Genomic DNA, 17,641 nt, shown 5'->3' with positions numbered 1-17,641 from the left:
GGTGTTGACGAGTAGTTGTGCAGTGTTTTAAGGTTCTTTGAAAAAGCTACTGTTTATGATCTTATAGCTGTGCTTACAATTTTAGAAACTTGGCACTTTCAAATTTCAATTTTTCAAGACTTCGAAATGAGAATTAATTAAAGCCTTTGTCATTTAATGTGTCGGATTACTCCGATAGTCCGATACAGAGTTATACGACTTTGACACCCATTTTTTTCCCCTACTACTGTTAAAAAACTTGTACCTACTAGACAAAGTGGTACTAGTTCTTTACTTCACTAATGTGTTATTGTGTATATCTCTTTTAGTTTGTTGCATTAAATAAAACTGGAACAAGTTTTGAATGAAAACATAAACATACAGATCGTTTGAATGTCGGATATATTTGAATTTTGAACAATTTTAAAAAACAAATTTTAAAAAGTAGTAAAAATAGATATAAAGTTTCATATCGGAAATTTGATATATATCGGGAAAAAATGGAATTTGTGTTGTGCCCAAAATTAGCCAAAAGAATACCAATGAACTAGAAGTCATAAATAAAAGAACAAAGTTTTGAATGAAAGCATAAACATACGTCATTAAGTTTGAATTTTGAACAACCAAAACAAGGTCGTATGCCCAAACTTGAATTTTGGAATCAAATAAAATTTCTGATTTTGTTGATTTCTTGATTTTTGGAATCAAATAACCAAGTAGATTTACGATATTAGATTCTGTGTTTATGGAGAATGGTACAGCGCTTTAAAATTTTCATGTGACTTATTTCGACTATTACCGGTTAATCATTGATTTAAAAGCTGCTGATTTTCCGACAAGTAATAGACCTGAAATTTTGATAGTTTTGGGACTTTTCACTTTTTCAGTACTTCCAAGTTTTCAGTACTTCCTAGTTCCGACAAGACCAGTGTAAGTCATAGCATAGTACAAAATATTAGGATATAACAAAATATCGATTTCTGATTTATGGATATGTATCGTGGATATATTTCTCTTTTTGGAGATATTTGATATTGTTTCATATGCAAATATCGTAGATATATCTAAAATATCGTAGATATTGTAGATATTTCTTGATATATCACGATATATTATTTATATTTATTTGAAATATAATAGTAAATATTAAATAAAATTATTATCTAAACAAAATATTTCAAAATATCACAATATATCCTAAAATATCAAAAATATCATCGAAATATTTACAATTGTATATATCTCTAAACTTATTGCGATATTTATATATCCTTTGTTGAAATCTCGATATTTTTCACTATATTTTGTACTATGGTGTAGGTTGTGATTTGTTATTTGGTGCTGGGTCGGGCTGTTATGTTTCCAAGTACTTGGAAAACAGAATTTTCGATGAACTTTGCAACGGAAATTGATATCTTAATTAGATCTCTAAATGTGTAGATAGGGGAACCACTGCCCTCCTTTAGTCCTATACTTATCCAAAATGCTAGCGGCCAAAGAAAGTGCTGAAACATGTTTCTTTATGTATGGAATTTCTATAATTTTGGGTTAGGGTTAATTAGTAGTTTAGGGGGGTTTAGGGACATATTTTATCTTAACACGTAAAAAAACTCAAAATTGTTAAGACATTTATAAGTTTTGGATTAGGCTAATTTTTTGTAGATATGATCTCCTAACTATTCTAAACATTGTCACAAATAATCAAAAAAAATAAAAAATTCCAAACTAGCTTGCCAAATATAGTTAACAATTTACAAAATTTGGCTAATTGTAGACCGTTCATTTTCACCATTTTTTATACTATATTTGGCAATTAAATTTTTTTTTTGATGATTTGTGACAATGTTTATAATAGTTAGTAAATCATATCTACAAAAAAATTAGCCTATTCCAAAACTTATAAATGCTCTAACGATTTTGAGTTTGTTTACATATGTCTCTAGAACCCCTCTCTAATTAGTATTACACCCCCACTAGATAAGCTAATTAGGGTTTCTCCCCACTAAATAGGAAATTAGGCCCCACACACACATACGAAAAGAAACACACAATCAATCCAATTTGATTTTTTTTTTTTTTTTTGTATTTTTATTGGTGGGAGGGGCAACTATAATTTCCCATCTAGTGGGGTGAAAACCTAATTGGCTCATCTAGTGGGGGTGTAATACTAATTAACTCTTTAGGTTATTTAGGAATGTTGACCCCATTATTAGATGACAGTTAGGGGTAACCTCCCATTTTAAAAAAATATTAGGGAATACACCCTACCAGTTAGGGGTTTTTTTTTTTTCGATATAAACATATCTTATATTCATCAAAGCATTAAAGGAACAGTGCTACTGTCCAAAAGAAAAGTGGGCAAAGAGTTCACATCCTGGTTATGGGAAGCCCACCTAGCAAGTTCGTGAGCTTCACCATTAAACTGTTTACTAATCCAGCTAAACCGACAAAAAACTAAAGGCTGATATAAACCTTGAATCATACATCTAATAGGTTCTAACTTCCAATTCATCGAGTTCTGATTGCTCAAGTTTTGTACACCCAAAATGACTTGACGACAGTCTCCCTCAAACAGACAAGACAAACTCCCTGTGGTCCTAGCTAGTTTGGCAGCCACTTCTAACGCCACCATTATCTCTGCCTCATCTGCACTTCCAGCTTCAAAACGTCGAGTAGCTGCTCCTAACAACATTACTTCCCCATCCCAAGCCAAGGCTCGCTCCTGCTGCTACAGCCCTCGTAGCCCTACAATAGGCAACATCAAAACAAATTAAAATAGTGTTAGCTTCCACTATAGGGAAAATAGAATTGTTATTTGTATCAAGCCATGTCTTAGAGATGGGTGAGTTAGAAGAAACCACTCCCTGATTCTCACTGTAAGCTTTGAGACTCCTGTTCCACTTAGCATATGCTCTCCTCAAGAGGCTATCTCTGTTGGGGTTTTTGCCCTCAAACTTAGCTTTATTTCTTATCTCCCAAATCTCTTGCAAGATTTGAGATACTAGCAGGCCCTTTTCAGCAAGTCCAGGGTCTGATGTCTGAGTCTAGTCAAGGAAGACATCCAGCCAATCCTTTATGGACTTATCAACATTTTCTTCAACTCGAGCCCCCAACTCAGAGGCAAATCAGACCACCTTTATCCATTCACATTGGAAGAAGAGGTATATGGGGTTTTCAGGGGCAGACCAACAAAAAGGGCAAGTATATTCCCCCTTAATGTTTTTACTAACCAACACATTTCTGTAGGGAGAATATTCATATACATTTTCCATAAGAACAACTGAGTGCTAGCAGTAAGTTGTGTTTTCAAAGAGCTTTGATGCTTTTGGAATTCAAAGAGGAGGTTCCTCCTTGCCATTCCTCTGTTGTTACAAACTGGTAAGCAGACTTAACAGCTAAAAGCCCATTTTTTGTGTTCACCCATCTGACAGTGTCACTTGCCAGACTAGTGGGTCTGATCACCACTTGTTTTATCAGGGCTACTATCTCAAGTGGGAAAAGAGACTCCACCTTTTGATAGTCCCCGCCAGAGCCATCCCCAAGCATCAGGTCCCTCACTCTAAGGTCCTCAAGGTCTGGTATGTCAGGTATCAGCTCTTCCAGAGTAATAGAGGCATTGTTTAGGAGGATCCAAGGTTGTTTTATGACTTTCACCTTGTCCCCCTTTCCAATGCTCCATATTAACCCTGGAAGTATACCTCTGGCAGTTCTATGCACACCTTTCTAGAACCAAGAGGCCCTAGGAGGAGGTTCTTCTTTACTATCAAACCAATTCTTCCCATAGACAGCCAAGAAAGTTTTAGCCCATATAGAGGTGGTATCCTTAATAGCTTTCCAAGCCAGTTTAGCAAGCACTGTCTTGTTCATGTCTCCATCTTTTCTCAGCCCTAGGCCTCCCAAGGCTTTGGGTTTACAAATACCATCCCACCCAATGGTGTGGATGCTTTTGCTGTCAGCAGTACCATGCCACCAGAAATGTCTGCAGGCTTTATCCAGTTTTTTACATGTGGATTTAGGTAGCTTGTAATTTGTCATAGCATATAAAGGAGTAGCTTGGGCTACAGTTTGAATGAGAGTGTTTCTACCAGCTTGGCTAAGGACTTTAGCTCTCCACCCTTTTATCTTACTACGTACTTTATCTACTAAGTAATCAAAATCCTCTTTCTTATTATGAGATAGGAAAATAGGGACCCCCAAATACTTGTCCTTTTTGTCAAAAAATCTCATCTTCCAGAATCTTTTCAAAATCATTTTATGCATTCTATGAACATTTTTGCTACAATATATACTGGACTAGCTTACCATAGTTTATCTTTTGTCCCGAAGCTTCACAGTACTCGTTCCTCTAAGATGCTCTTAAGCTTCCAACTTTCAGCCAAATTGGCTTTAGTGAACAAGATAAGATTATCAGCATATAAAAGATGAGTGATAGGAGGGGCATTTCTTCTGATCTTAATGCCATGAATATCCCCATTGCTTTCAGCCTTAGCAATCATCCTGGATAAAGCTTCGGATATAAGAATAAACAGGTAGGGGGAGAGAGGATCTTCCTGTCTAAGACCTCTATCAGGATTAAAACTCTCAAGAGGAGAGCCATTCAACAACACTCTGTAAGAAACTGTAAAGTCCTGAATTATTATTAAGGGTATTTTTGTAAATTTCATATTAAATCTAGGGTCATTTATGTAAATTGGTCGTCGGGTTTATATTTCCATCGTACAAAACTTAAGGAAACTTAACTCCGACTCCTAAGCCTGTTAGATAAGCAAATCGTATACGAAAATTTGACCAAAAATGTCGGTTAGCGGTTTTCTGCGTTCGAAGCTGGCACGAGTTAACAGCTTACACGCATGATTGGGTCATCGTTATAGCATGCGGTGAGATAGAATATAGAAGATTAAACTTAGCGGGATGGGCCGGAAAAATAATTACGACGCTAAGTCAAAATTCGCTAGTGGTTAGGAGTCTAAGTATGACGTTAGGCCTAATTTAGTCATGGTGGGCTTGGGCCTTAATGAAACATAACAAGCAAAAAAAAAAAAAAAAAGCCCAAAACCAAAATTGCACCAAACAACCCAAATCGCACCCATCTTCCCCAATTTCTCAATCCTTTAAACCCTAGGTGAGAGAAACTCAAATTCTCTCAAATTCAGTGATTAGAACCAACAATTCCTCACACCTAATCGTAGTAACACTAAAACCAAGCGTGAAGATTCAAATTGAGTGGAATTTCTTCGTACCGCCGCTGCCGGATGAGTTTAATTGTTCCAAACAACTAGTTTGAACTCGACGTCGATAGTTGGGGATGTATTGATGAAATATTGAACGGGGGTATGGTATTTCGGCAGTAGAGTTGGAGTAGAAGTGAATTCGAGCATACCGAAGCGAAATCGCGGCGAAAGGTGAGTTTGAATTCGTTTAAAAGAAATAGTTAGTTTCAATTTCGATTACTTGAGGGTGTAATGCTGAAATTGATTGTATTGGGGGTGTTGAAGGTCGGCAGTGGCAGTTTGGAGGAGCTAAAGTGGAGGGAAACAGTGGTGGAGCCTAAAATTCTTGGAGTGCGTTGGGTTTTCGCGAAAGGTTAGTGAATTTCGCCTACAAATCGATAGTGTAAACTCGATTTCGAGTTAATTAGTGGTATTGGATGAAAGATAATTGAATGGGGTGGTTGTTATGTCGACAGCAGCTGTGGTTGGCGATAGAGTGGAGCGATTTTTGGGTGGAGCAGCGAGCTAGGAGCGATTTTTGCTGCTGACTTGGTAAGAATTTGGTTATTCATTTCAAATTCGAGAGATTCATGTCGATTTACAACTGTTAATGTGAAGTTCGAGAGATTCATGTCGATTTATAACTGTTAATGTACATTTCGAGAGATTTAATATGAATCGAAGGGCGTGGGATTGGTTGTAGTTGAAATTGGGAATTTGAATTGAGATGTGATAGGATTGGCGTCGATATGAGGGCCTGCCATGGCCGAAATAGCCGTAGAGCCCGTCAGAGTAACAGTGGCCGAAATGGCTTGTAGCTCTGTTGACCGTAGTTATAGGAAAAAAATACCCGAAACCAAATCCTTAGCGTCGAGATTCTTTTCGACGTTCGTAGATAAGAATTTTCTCGTTAGTTTGATAAACTCTAACGACCGACGTATACATCTGATGTTATAGGAGTGATCTCGAGTGAATTTGATTAAGTGGGCTTGATTCGGTTAAGTGGGCTTGAGGAGAACGGAGCTTGCTAAGGTAGGAACCTACATACCAATATATAGCCTGCTTATTTTCATGCATGATTTGAATTGTTTAACTAGGAAATAGATAGTTGCGTATCAACCATGCATGTATATATGATATTCATGTTTTGCACTGTATTTCCTCGCTATAAACTATATATATATATATAGCTTTCGTGTGAAATGGGTTTTCTGTAAAATTGGGGGTAGCGAAGGATTGTTTTCTGGTTAAAAGTGAAAAACTGGTTTTGGGAAAGGTTCGCGTCTCTTGTCTCAGTAAGGAGACAGAGAGATGGATTTTGTAATGCGGGTAAGGATTACCCAGTTGTTTGTAACTAGGTGCGAGGTTCTGGATTGTTCTCGGGATGGTCGTGTTATTTACGATGATTCGCCGTTTGGGAATCATCGGTTGTTATTTACTATGACTGGCCCGTTTGGGAGTCATAGGTTGTTCTACTTTCGAGGATGGGAAATCCAGGGAACTCACACCTACATAATCAACGATTTTAAAAGAAAAACTACATAGGTAACTAGAGTATTTGAAAATAATCGGTAATATGAGTATATATATATAGATATTACTATGTTTATCACGAGGGATTTAGAAAAGGAATTGTGAATTCTATAAAGAAGGAAGCTGTTGTCGCATTTCAGGAGGCAATGCATTCATTTCTAGGATTCAACTGTGGTGTACACCTTCGAGGTGGTGGGCCACATTTAAAGGGATGCATCTTTGGATGTAGTCCAGGGAATTCCTTTTCTACTTTTCTAGATAACCATGCTTGTATGTGTCCATTTGTATGGTGATTAGCTTGAGTGGGGTTACATGCTACCTCGATGAGGTTTAGACGCGAGGAGTGAGAGTTTAGTCCCTCTGGATGTGTCGAGGATCCTGAGTAGTCTGCAGTCGTCGAACGGTTGGCCACCGTAAGTTAGGTGACAGCCCGTATGGGGGTCGTGGTCATAGGGCCCACCTGAGCCCTAAAAGCTTTGGGGATTTTGTGTGTACGAACACAACAACGGCATTTCACCTCCCTGCCGGTAAAATCGGGGAAAACAACGGTGCATGGTTCACTTTGGAAAGTCTTGAACCGAGATTACTGTATTTGGGGGAGTACCCGGTCGTGCCGCCACCATTCTAATAGGATCGTGGCCACAATAGTTGTATGATGATTGTGAAAACTCTATTTTGAATATCAATGAAGCATGTCGAGATGATTTACGCTAGTTAGTGATGTATATATACATAGTCACAATATTTGAATACTATTATAGAAACCATGTTTTAAATGTTTTCTATAAGTAGACTATTTATTGGTTATGTGCGTTTCTCTTTGGGCATAGTTGTTTGCTCATCCTACCTAACATTTCGGGGCGAGCGGATTCGAAGGAGGTTTTCCCTAACCCTAGTGATGACGGTTATGGTGATTTGGGAGGATTTCCTTATGCTTGACGAGGACAGAGTCAAGTTCATACTTTTGGATGTATAGAGATAGTTTAGTCATTTTGGTTGTATATATATAGAGCTCCGCTCATTTTGATGTAATATTTGATGTATTTAAGTAGCAGTTACACTTACATAGTTGGTGGATGGGATGTGATGTTGTTTAGAAGGTTGGTTTGTATATATATGGTTGTTGGAAGGTTGTAGTTTAAGATTTCCAGGTTATGACAGGTTTATGACAGGTTTTAGGGTTTACGAACGTCGATTAAACAAAGGAAACTCTGCCGAAATTTCGGTAGAATTGGGAGGGTGTCGGCCTCGAGATTCACTCCTCGTCCTTGGGATGTGTATTGGGTCTCGGGGCGTGACAGAAACAATAGAGAGGCATTGGGAGATGAGGAGTCTCCACTTAACACTGAACCCCAGCTTATGGAAAAGATTATCTATAAAGGACCATTCAACCCTATCATAGGCTTTGGCCATATCCATTTTTAAAGCTACAAACCCTTTTTTTGTTTTCATATTTTTCATATTATGAAAGATTTCACTTACAAGCCCAATATTATCTCCTATACTCCTACCTTTTATGAAGGCTCCTTGACAAGGGAAGACTATCTTATTTATATGTGTCTTAAGTCTATTAGCAAGGATCTTAGTAATAATCTTAAAGCAGAAGTTACATAAACTAATAGGTCTAAACTTAGACATGTGATCAGGATTAGAAACTTTAGGAATTAAAGCAATAAAAATTTCATTGAAACTAGAGTTCATGCAACCTTTATCAAAGAAATTTCTAACACAGTCAATAATAGAAGGGCCAACAACATCCCAGCATTGTTGGTATAAAGTATCATGAAAACCATCAGGTCTAGGGGCTTTCAGAGCCCATCTTTTTTACCACATGCCAAATATCCTCCTCAGAGGGACAAGCTATAAGAATCTCATTTTCTCTATCAGTTATGCAATGAGAGAACAAATTAAAGATACTATCATTACTAGCAGGATTATCAGAAGCATATATATCATCAAAATACTCTTTAACAGCTAGCCCCACTTCCTGTCTACCTTCCTTCCATAAACCCTAATTATCTCTTATCTTATTTATGTTATTTTTTCTTCTCCTATACACAGTGGAAAGAACTTAGTATTCCTACCCCTTCCTTTATCCAATGTTGGCTTGACTTTTGTTTCTAGAAAACTTCCTCTTTGTTATACCAGTCAAACAACCTGACTTTAAGCATCTTAGCTTTTTCATGATTCTGAGAAGAGAAAGGTTTATGGAGAACTCTATCAAGATCTTTTTGGGTTTTTTTGATGTTATGAAAAATATTACCAAACACTTTTTTATTCCAAATTTTAAGACTGTGCTCAGTATATTTTAGCCTATGAACCACTCTCCAATCAGGGAGGTCATGATGTGTAACAACCTTCCAAGCCTGATCAATAACAGGCTTACATGAAGCATCTCTCAGCCACATATCATAGAATCTGAAAGGCTTAGCAGCAGTATCCATCTTGGGTTTAAGATTAATCATCAAAGACAGATGGTCTGAGGTAGCATTGACCACATTCTTAACTATCATAGCAGGAAATAGATCCAACCAGTCAGTAGTGGCTAGAGCACAGTCTAGCCTCTCAAGAATGTTATCTTTAACCTTCATATTATTATTCCAGGTAAACTTAGGTCCCTTATACCCCAGATCAATCAGACCCAAATCATTAATAAGATTATTGAAATCAAACATGCAATTATTGAAAACAAGACCGACCCCCTATTTTTTCATCAAGAGATCTTATTGCATTAAAATCCCCAAAAAGAATCCAGGGATCATGTATAAAAGGGGCACTCTCTCTAATCTCAGACCCAAACCTATGCCTAAGATTAGTATTAGATTTTCCATACACAAAACTGAAAAATCAAGGATTAATACTGTGATAGCTAGTCAGTTAGCTTACTAGTTATTTGGTTTGTCGTAGCTCCTAGCACTTCAAGATTGACTCCCATTCTCCAGAAAAGAGCAAGACCACCTCGAAGTCCAGAAGCAGGAACGCAGAAAAAGTTATCAAACTTTAACACTTTACTTAACATACTAATCCTATTCTCTCCCACTTTTGTTTCAGACAATGCAAACAAATGATTATAATGGTAATACACCCAACCAGTTGCAAAATCTAATGGTAATGCTTTTTCATGCAACTAATAATGTGGGGTCATTCCTAAATAGCCCAAAACTTTATGTGCAAGGGGTGTCTATGACATATATTGTTTTGCCAATATAATACACTTACTTCAATCGATAATATTTTGTTGACCGAGGCCGGATTGAAAGAGGGTGTGGCACTTCTTCAAATTCCAAGCGTGTCGGACTCTCAGGCTTGAACTTAACGTATAATTATATTTCTTAGTATTGTTGTTATTATCTTGTAAATTTCATTTCAACTGCAGATGAAGTACATCTATGCTTACTGGATTTTTAGTTGTCACATAACCTCAGCTCGTGGAACTAATTTTGATATTTTTCTTCGATAACCAGAACAAATGTTCAAATAGTTATGGACTTATCGAGTAATACCATACTTTGGGATTTCAAAATTGCTAAAATTCTGAGATATCCAAAAACCACAATTCTAAATTTGGGATTCGAATTTTTCTACATTTGCATCATTATTTTATTTTCTTAAAAAATTGAAATATTTTATAGAGTTCGGAGATTCCGTTCATAATCACGAAGTAGGATTAATCCTACATACATGTATTATTCTATAGTAGTCATGCATATGGCTTGCCCTAGATATGGAAAAAAAACAACGGTTAGTTAGTGTTACCCCCACCCCCAATTAGGATTCCCCCCACCCCCACTAGATAGGAAATTAAGCCCCCATATTCACACACAAAAAAAAAAACACGGTCAACCCAAATTGATTTGATTTGATTATTTATTTATTTATTTATTTTTATTTTTTTGTACTTGGAGGGGGGAGGGGGGTAATCCTAATTGGCTCATCTAGAAGGAGGAGGGGGGTAATATAATAATATAAAACACTGCACTTATTGCATTTTCTATACTTTAATTTACTCCTGTAAAATTAAAGCTAATTTTTACAATGATTTCACCTCAACAGTTTGATATTTCCAAAGATTTAATTTATAGTTCGTTACAACCACTTTTTCTTAACATATACTTAATTAGGCTTAAGTTATTTTTCCAACCAAAATTTTAGAACTATCACAGGCCTAATTATAATTTAGGCCACCTAATAGTAATTAAACTCATATTTAAGTGGACGACAACTCAAGCAGAAATTAAAGCATTGCGTACTAGAAAACTACTAAACCAAAACAACTTAATTTCTATATGTCATTCCGAATTTCCTATATCTATCCAAGGATTTTCTTTATGGAAAATGTAATGTTTTTCTGTTAGAACTAGGCAAAATTTTACCAAGCAAAAAAATGTTAGAACAATCTATTCTATAAGGAAGAGCAATGTGGGGCCTGTAGGCCCCCCATCTGACAGCTCAAATTTTCTCTTGCAGCTTATGACGTGGTGGATCCAAAGGATTTTTTTTGGGGGGGGGGGGGGGTTATTTGGGCACAAGAGTACTAGATCCTTGCTGATTTGGTCAACAAAGACTGCCTGGTTGGGCTTTTATTGTCGGGTGGACTGGGCTTTAAAGTCTGGTGGGTTGCGATTTTTTTGGGCCTACTTTAAACAGTGTCGTAGGCTCAGGCTAAATACTAGTATAATATAATTTAGGAAGGACTAACAAACAACAGTAATTTGGACAATTTGATGTAGATATAAGAAAACAAGAGAAGCGATTAGGTGGGGAATAAGTACAATAAAAATATTTGGAAAAGAGAATTTGAGATATTATATGAGGCATGGAAAGGTTAATGGAAGAAAAAAGTACAAAGATATATTCAGAACCAAAATATATAATGATAATCCATGATTACTAAGACAAAGGTGATAGAGATAAATAAAAAAAATATTAACTCTAACATGCACAAGTCATGCCTACTTATTTATTTCATTTCTTTATATTTGTAGTGCAAATTTTTTTGCCACGAGGGGGAAAGTGGTTAACAAGAATGGCCATATCCATCCGCCAATATTTTAGATACTGTATGTGGTGGCCAAATATCGTATATACCTATATTCACCATTATTTAACTAATGCAATATCAGCTATAGAGTCGATATATATATATATATATATATATATATATATATATATATATATATATATATATATATATATATATAATATAAGTTAGTAGAAGATAAGGAAAAAAATATGGATACATGGCACAAAACTATTGGATGAAGCCCATGCGGAACAACTATAAAAGGACCGGAAATGCAGAAGAAAAAGAGGGAAATTCATTTCCACATTTCATTTCTATTTTTCACATTTGAGGAGAGAGAGAGGAATTGAGAGATTGTAAAACTTCATTATTGATCAATAAGAAAACTCAATTAAATTTTAGGGGGTGTTTGGATCCTATTTATTTATTGTCAATAAATATTTATTAGTGAAAAAACGTCTTTTGAAAAAATAAGCATGTTTGGTCTTTATTTTGGTAGAAAGTAGTTTTTCAACCAAAAAATATTTATTGGTCCGAAAAATATGTTTTATGATAAATAACAAAAACTTGTTTTCCAAGTTAAAAAATAGTTTGTTCTTCTCACTTTTTCATCCAGCTCCAAAAGTATATGGACTGCCCATTAGTGAAAAATGCCGATAAAATAGCTTTTAAAAAAAAAATCTCAACCAAACATATTTATTTAAAAATTGCTTTTAAAAAAAATCTCAACTAAATATATTTATTTAAAAATTGTTTTTAGAATAAATACTTTTTCCTTCGTATTTGAGAAAAACTGATTTTTTGAAAAAAATGAAATCCAAACACCCACGTTGGCGTTGTCTGTGCATCGAACACAAGATTTTTTTTCTTTTATTCTTCTTCCATTTCGAGTCTACGTTTTCCACGTCTTCTTATCAAACCCAACATTCATTATAGGGTCAAGTTCAGTTTCTGCTACGGTGATAATGAATGTTGGGTTTGATAATAATGATAAGGTATTTAATAAATAAGCTTGAGACGATGGTTTCTTGAGATTTGATTTTAGTACTGTGATGGTAACTCTTGGAGTCTTGGTTATATACGTAAATGGTGAATTTGATGATTATGATGAAGGGTATGTCGGAAGTTTGGTATTGAATATCTACGAGCCTTGGTTAAGATATATCGAATTGCCAATATAAATTCAATTCCTTGATGCCGATATATAGTCAATCACTTGGGGGTGACATCGAATTCAGAAAAACAAATACAGTTTTAACAAATACAGTCAATCACCTCAAAATATATTTTAGGGTTTGCACAATGAACTGGTTAGCCGGGTATTTAAGTTTGGGGTTTTCGAATTCAATTTTTTGGGACTAATGATATAATATTTGTTTTTTTTTTTTGGATTTTTTGGGACCAATAGCACACTTGTAATAATTGTTTTTTTTGTTAGAGTCTGCCCAACACAATATGGGGTCTGTCAATAACAAATACCTTAAGTTAATGGCTCAAGTCTTAGTACATGCTTGGGAACAATGTGGTTCATTGGTTGATCATGGACTCACGTGTTCAGGTGGATCGGAGTGACCGACACTGAATTATATCTCCAAACCATAGTCACATATTCGGAATTCGGTATCAATTCGGCAAAGAAGAAATCGAGAAATCGTTAATTTGTACAAATTCGTTAAAAAAAATCGGAAAAAATTGGGAAAGCCATAAATAATTAAAACATAAAATAGCAAGAAATGAGACTCAGCCCCTTGGTTCTAACTCAGTTGAGTATAAACTTCCTCCTATCGACCCATATCACATAACCTCCTTATTATTTAGGTCTTGTTAAATAACCTCTCTGTTTTCCAAAAAAGAGATAAAAGCTAGTCTGTTTTTATTTCCCTTTTTTTTTATTTCCTTTTTTACCCTTTTGGGATTGAAAATTTCCCGACTATATATATGTATATATATATATATATGGGCCGGCTACGTCGACATACTATCTTGACATACCAAGCCAACCATCAGATCTTATTGAATCTAACGCTCCAGACATCTAAAAAATAAAACCAAACAAATAAAAAAATGAATAAAATTGACATTTTCTTTTTCCACAAAAGAAAAACCCACATCTTCTTCTTCATCTCCCCCGGAAAACCTTGTTTACTTCCTTCACGTTTTTTTCCTCCCCAAAAAATAAGACACTAAAGAAGAACGAGTCATCTCTCACCAAAAAAATGTGCTTATCATCTTACCCTTGTGTAGAAGTCTGGTGGTTAATTAAATACTAGTTAATTAAATCAAAAAAGAAAAAAAAAAACGCACAAGGGTTGGAACAGAACACCAAGCTGAGAATCCTTCCACCTTATGGTCTCGGCAATCGACATCAAATCTTTTGCATTCATTGTACCACTACGAACAAATACCTTCCACCTCATGGTCTCTCGCAATCTGACATCAAACGTTTGAAAAGATTGGGGGGCACCATACATTTTACATAAGAAGGATAGCTACTTCTCAGGGATATAGAGAGACCAAGATGATCACTTTGTTGATTAAGTTGAACTTGTTTAATCCATTGGAAGTCCGAAGCCTGATAAAGAAAGCTCCCGTTACTTAACATACCTAACACTTTGATCGAGGAAATCATTCTTCCATTTATTTCGGTCACATGTTTGCAAGTGTATAATTGAAGACATCTACCAATTGCCTTAGAATTCACTATGCACCATATCCCGGACGAGCCACCAATTTATGTACAAGTGGATTCTTCTCCAATTGAAGCCACAAACGAGGACATACAATTGTTAGAAGCGCCCGTATATAGGGATGTCGTTTAACAGTTTCGAAGAAGCAAAGAATTACTACAAAGAGTACAGTCGACAACAGGGATTTGAGACACGTGTTAGGAGTGCAGATAAAAGACAATCACATGTGGACATACCTTCTAGTTGTCTCTTGGTTTGTTCACGTGAGGGGATCCATAACAAGAAAGAAGATGTGTCTAGTGGAGTGTCAGGAATATCAAGAAACACTTCGACTATTAGGTGCATGTGAATGTAAAGCAAAAATGAGATTGGGAAAGAAAAAATTGGAGAATATATACAGAGTAACATTGGTTGAAAACAGCCATAGCCATGGCTTGGTTTCTCCTTACAAGAGGGGTTCAATAAGAGCGAATAAATCTATGTCAGAAGCAGCAAAGAATCTTACAAAGATTTTTGATAATGAGGGTTTACCAGTGGGAAAAGTTGCATCAGTTTTCTCTGGGGATGCAATTGGGCTTACTTCAAAGATGTGTCAAAACTATTCTGCCACAAGAAAGAAACCAAAAGAAAATGATGCGACGGCTGTACTTGATTACTTTAAGCAAAAGAGTGCAGAAAATCCTCAATTATACTCTTATTTGTTCAATTTGGATCCTAATGGCACATGATTAATTTTTTTGGATAGAAGGGCGGGTCGGGTGCGATCACGAGTACTTTGGAGACGCGTTGTATCTTTCGATACAACTTACTTGAACTAATATTTATAAAATGCCTTTTGCCCCTTTTACTGGTGTCAACCACCATTTGCAGTTCATTCAATTTGGTTGTGCATTATTGCTTGATGAGACTGAGGAAACATTTGTGTGGTTATTTCGGACATGGCTTGCAGCTATGGGTGGTAAGCCCTCCAACCGATTCTCTTGATCAAGGCAGGCGATGACTGCAGCGATTGCTAAGGTATTCCCTTCTACATGACATCGTCATTGTTTTTGACATGTTTCTAATAAATTTTCAGAGAAGTTGGGGCATGTCTACCATAAAAACAACACCTTTGCTATAGAGTTAAACTTCATTCTTAAATCCTATAGGATAGATGATTATGAAAGCAAGTGGCCTGTACTGATGTCAAAGTATGATTTGGTGGAGCATAGTTGGTTGAAGGAAATGTATGAGTTAAGAAGAAATTGGGTTCGGGTTTATCACTTAGACACCTTTTTTGCTGGAATGAACACAACTGGGCGGAGTGAATCAATGAACTCTTATTATGATAATTTTGTTAGTTCGACGACTACTCTCATGCAATTTGTCCACGATAACGAAAGAAGTTTGGAACGGATTGCCAAGCATGAAAGAGACTTTGATTACAATACTGAACATAAATGTCGCAATGTGGGTAGAAATGAATTCCTTTTAAAGCATGCTGGCAAAGTGTACACAATAAATGTTTTTAATAAATTTAAGTCTCAGATGGAAAATGCAAGAAACTGCTACAAAATTGTTGAAGAGGAGGTTGATAGAAACGGAACTGGAACTTATTTCTTGAAATCAAGAAAGCCTCAAAATACCAATGTTTGGAAAGTGAGTTTTGATAGAACAACCCTGGAGGCTGAGTGTGAATGTAAGTATTTCAAGTTTATGGGTATACCTTGCGCTCATCTTCTGAAGATTTTTCTGCGGTATGACGTCGAAGAGATTCCAACTCACTTTATTTTAAAGAGGTGGACGCAAAAGGCAAACACTTACAGAGTTGTGTTTGATGGTGGATTAGTGAATGGTCATGGAAACCAGGAGGCTTTAAGAGTTTTCCATTGCATTAAAGTTTCTACTCAATTGGCATATGATGCAGCAACTAATGTTGAGAATTACGCATTTTTCATAGAGAAAATGAGTGAACTATCAATTGGAGTTGCCAAGTGCAAGGAAACTCTTACTGAAGCAGTTACTAAAGAAGGTGGTTTTAATTTAACTAATGAGAAGCGCAAAGTTGATATAGCGGAGGTATTTTCTTATCACTTGCTTTACCACGATTAAATTTATTTTTAAGTTTAATTAACCCCTTAATTAATCTTTGATTCACAGGTTTTAATTTTGAACCAAAATATTTCTCAAACAAAAGGGAGAAATAAGATAATAAAGTCTAGCAGGGAGATAGCCCAAGAAGAAAAGAATGGGAGGTTCTGTAAATCGTGCCAAAAGATTGCAAAACACGACTCAAGAAATTGTCCAGAGAAGATTAAAAACGTAAGAATGTGTATTATAGTAAATTTAATTTTGCATACTTATATATTTTATTTTCCAATTTTAACATGTCTTTTACTTGCAGGCTACTTCTAGCGAGCAACGCGGTTAATTAGGAGTGGGGAAGAGATGTTGAAATTTGATAGCGGGTGTGCTGAATTTTGATAGGAGTGTGGTGAATGTTTTTTTGCATGGAGAGGATGTCGAGCAATAAGAAATGACTTATGCGTTCAAAAAACTGCTGTTATTGATTTATTTATTTTTCTATTATTTTAGGTGCTGAATCATTCAATCTTTTTTTCTATTCCTTTTGTTATTAGGAAACAATGTGGTAGCTGTTAATGGAATTCGTAATTTTGGCAGACAAAATGTGGTAATTGTTCCTCACTGATGTACAAATAACTCTGACACATTCCTTGTTGATGGATTTTGGAGTTTGAAATTTTGGCAAACAATGTGGTAGACAAATATCTCTTGTACAGCTCTCATCGGATATGATGCTACCTCAACTCTGACTCTGAGTAGATTAAGATCCAAACATCTCTCAAGTAGTCCTACCTCCATAGCTTTTTATTCTTGAAAGATTACTAAATCTGATTTCCCATTTCCAATACAAGCCACTGGAATAGTACCATTACTGTCTCTAGTGATTTCATTATGTCCTATAGCCTAGTTAATTAGAAGGATGAGCTTTGAACGGTATTGAACACCAATTTGATATAACTCCTTGCTTCATGTGAGTCTTGAACTTCTGAAATCTGTCTTTGTATATAGTCTCTCATCTTTCTAATGATTTTACTTAGGTGTACCTGAGAATCTTTAGATATTTGCTTGGATTTGATTTGTTTTCTTGAGGCACTGACAACACTAGTCCTCTTTTCGAAAGCACCAAAAAGTTGCCTCTTCTATAC

At 35.9% G+C, this 17,641-nt stretch overlaps 1 protein-coding gene across 1 annotated transcript; it reads left to right on the top strand.

Annotated features, from left to right (window-relative positions):
* The first annotated feature begins 15,260 nt into the window (after positions 1-15,260).
* On the top strand, positions 15,261-16,826 carry LOC147473579 (protein FAR1-RELATED SEQUENCE 5-like). Its single transcript, XM_086587263.1, has 4 exons — positions 15,261-15,390; positions 15,508-16,490; positions 16,572-16,671; positions 16,816-16,826. Exons 1-4 carry the CDS (start codon positions 15,261-15,263, stop codon positions 16,824-16,826), a joined length of 1,224 nt encoding a protein of 407 aa, XP_086443389.1.
* The last annotated feature ends 815 nt before the right edge of the window (positions 16,827-17,641 follow it).

This window comes from Coptis chinensis, unplaced genomic scaffold, assembly GCF_015680905.1.
Source record: "Coptis chinensis isolate HL-2020 unplaced genomic scaffold, ASM1568090v1 utg2290_pilon_pilon, whole genome shotgun sequence".
Lineage (NCBI taxonomy): Eukaryota > Viridiplantae > Streptophyta > Magnoliopsida > Ranunculales > Ranunculaceae > Coptis > Coptis chinensis.
This window is presented reverse-complemented; position numbering and strand designations above follow the sequence as displayed.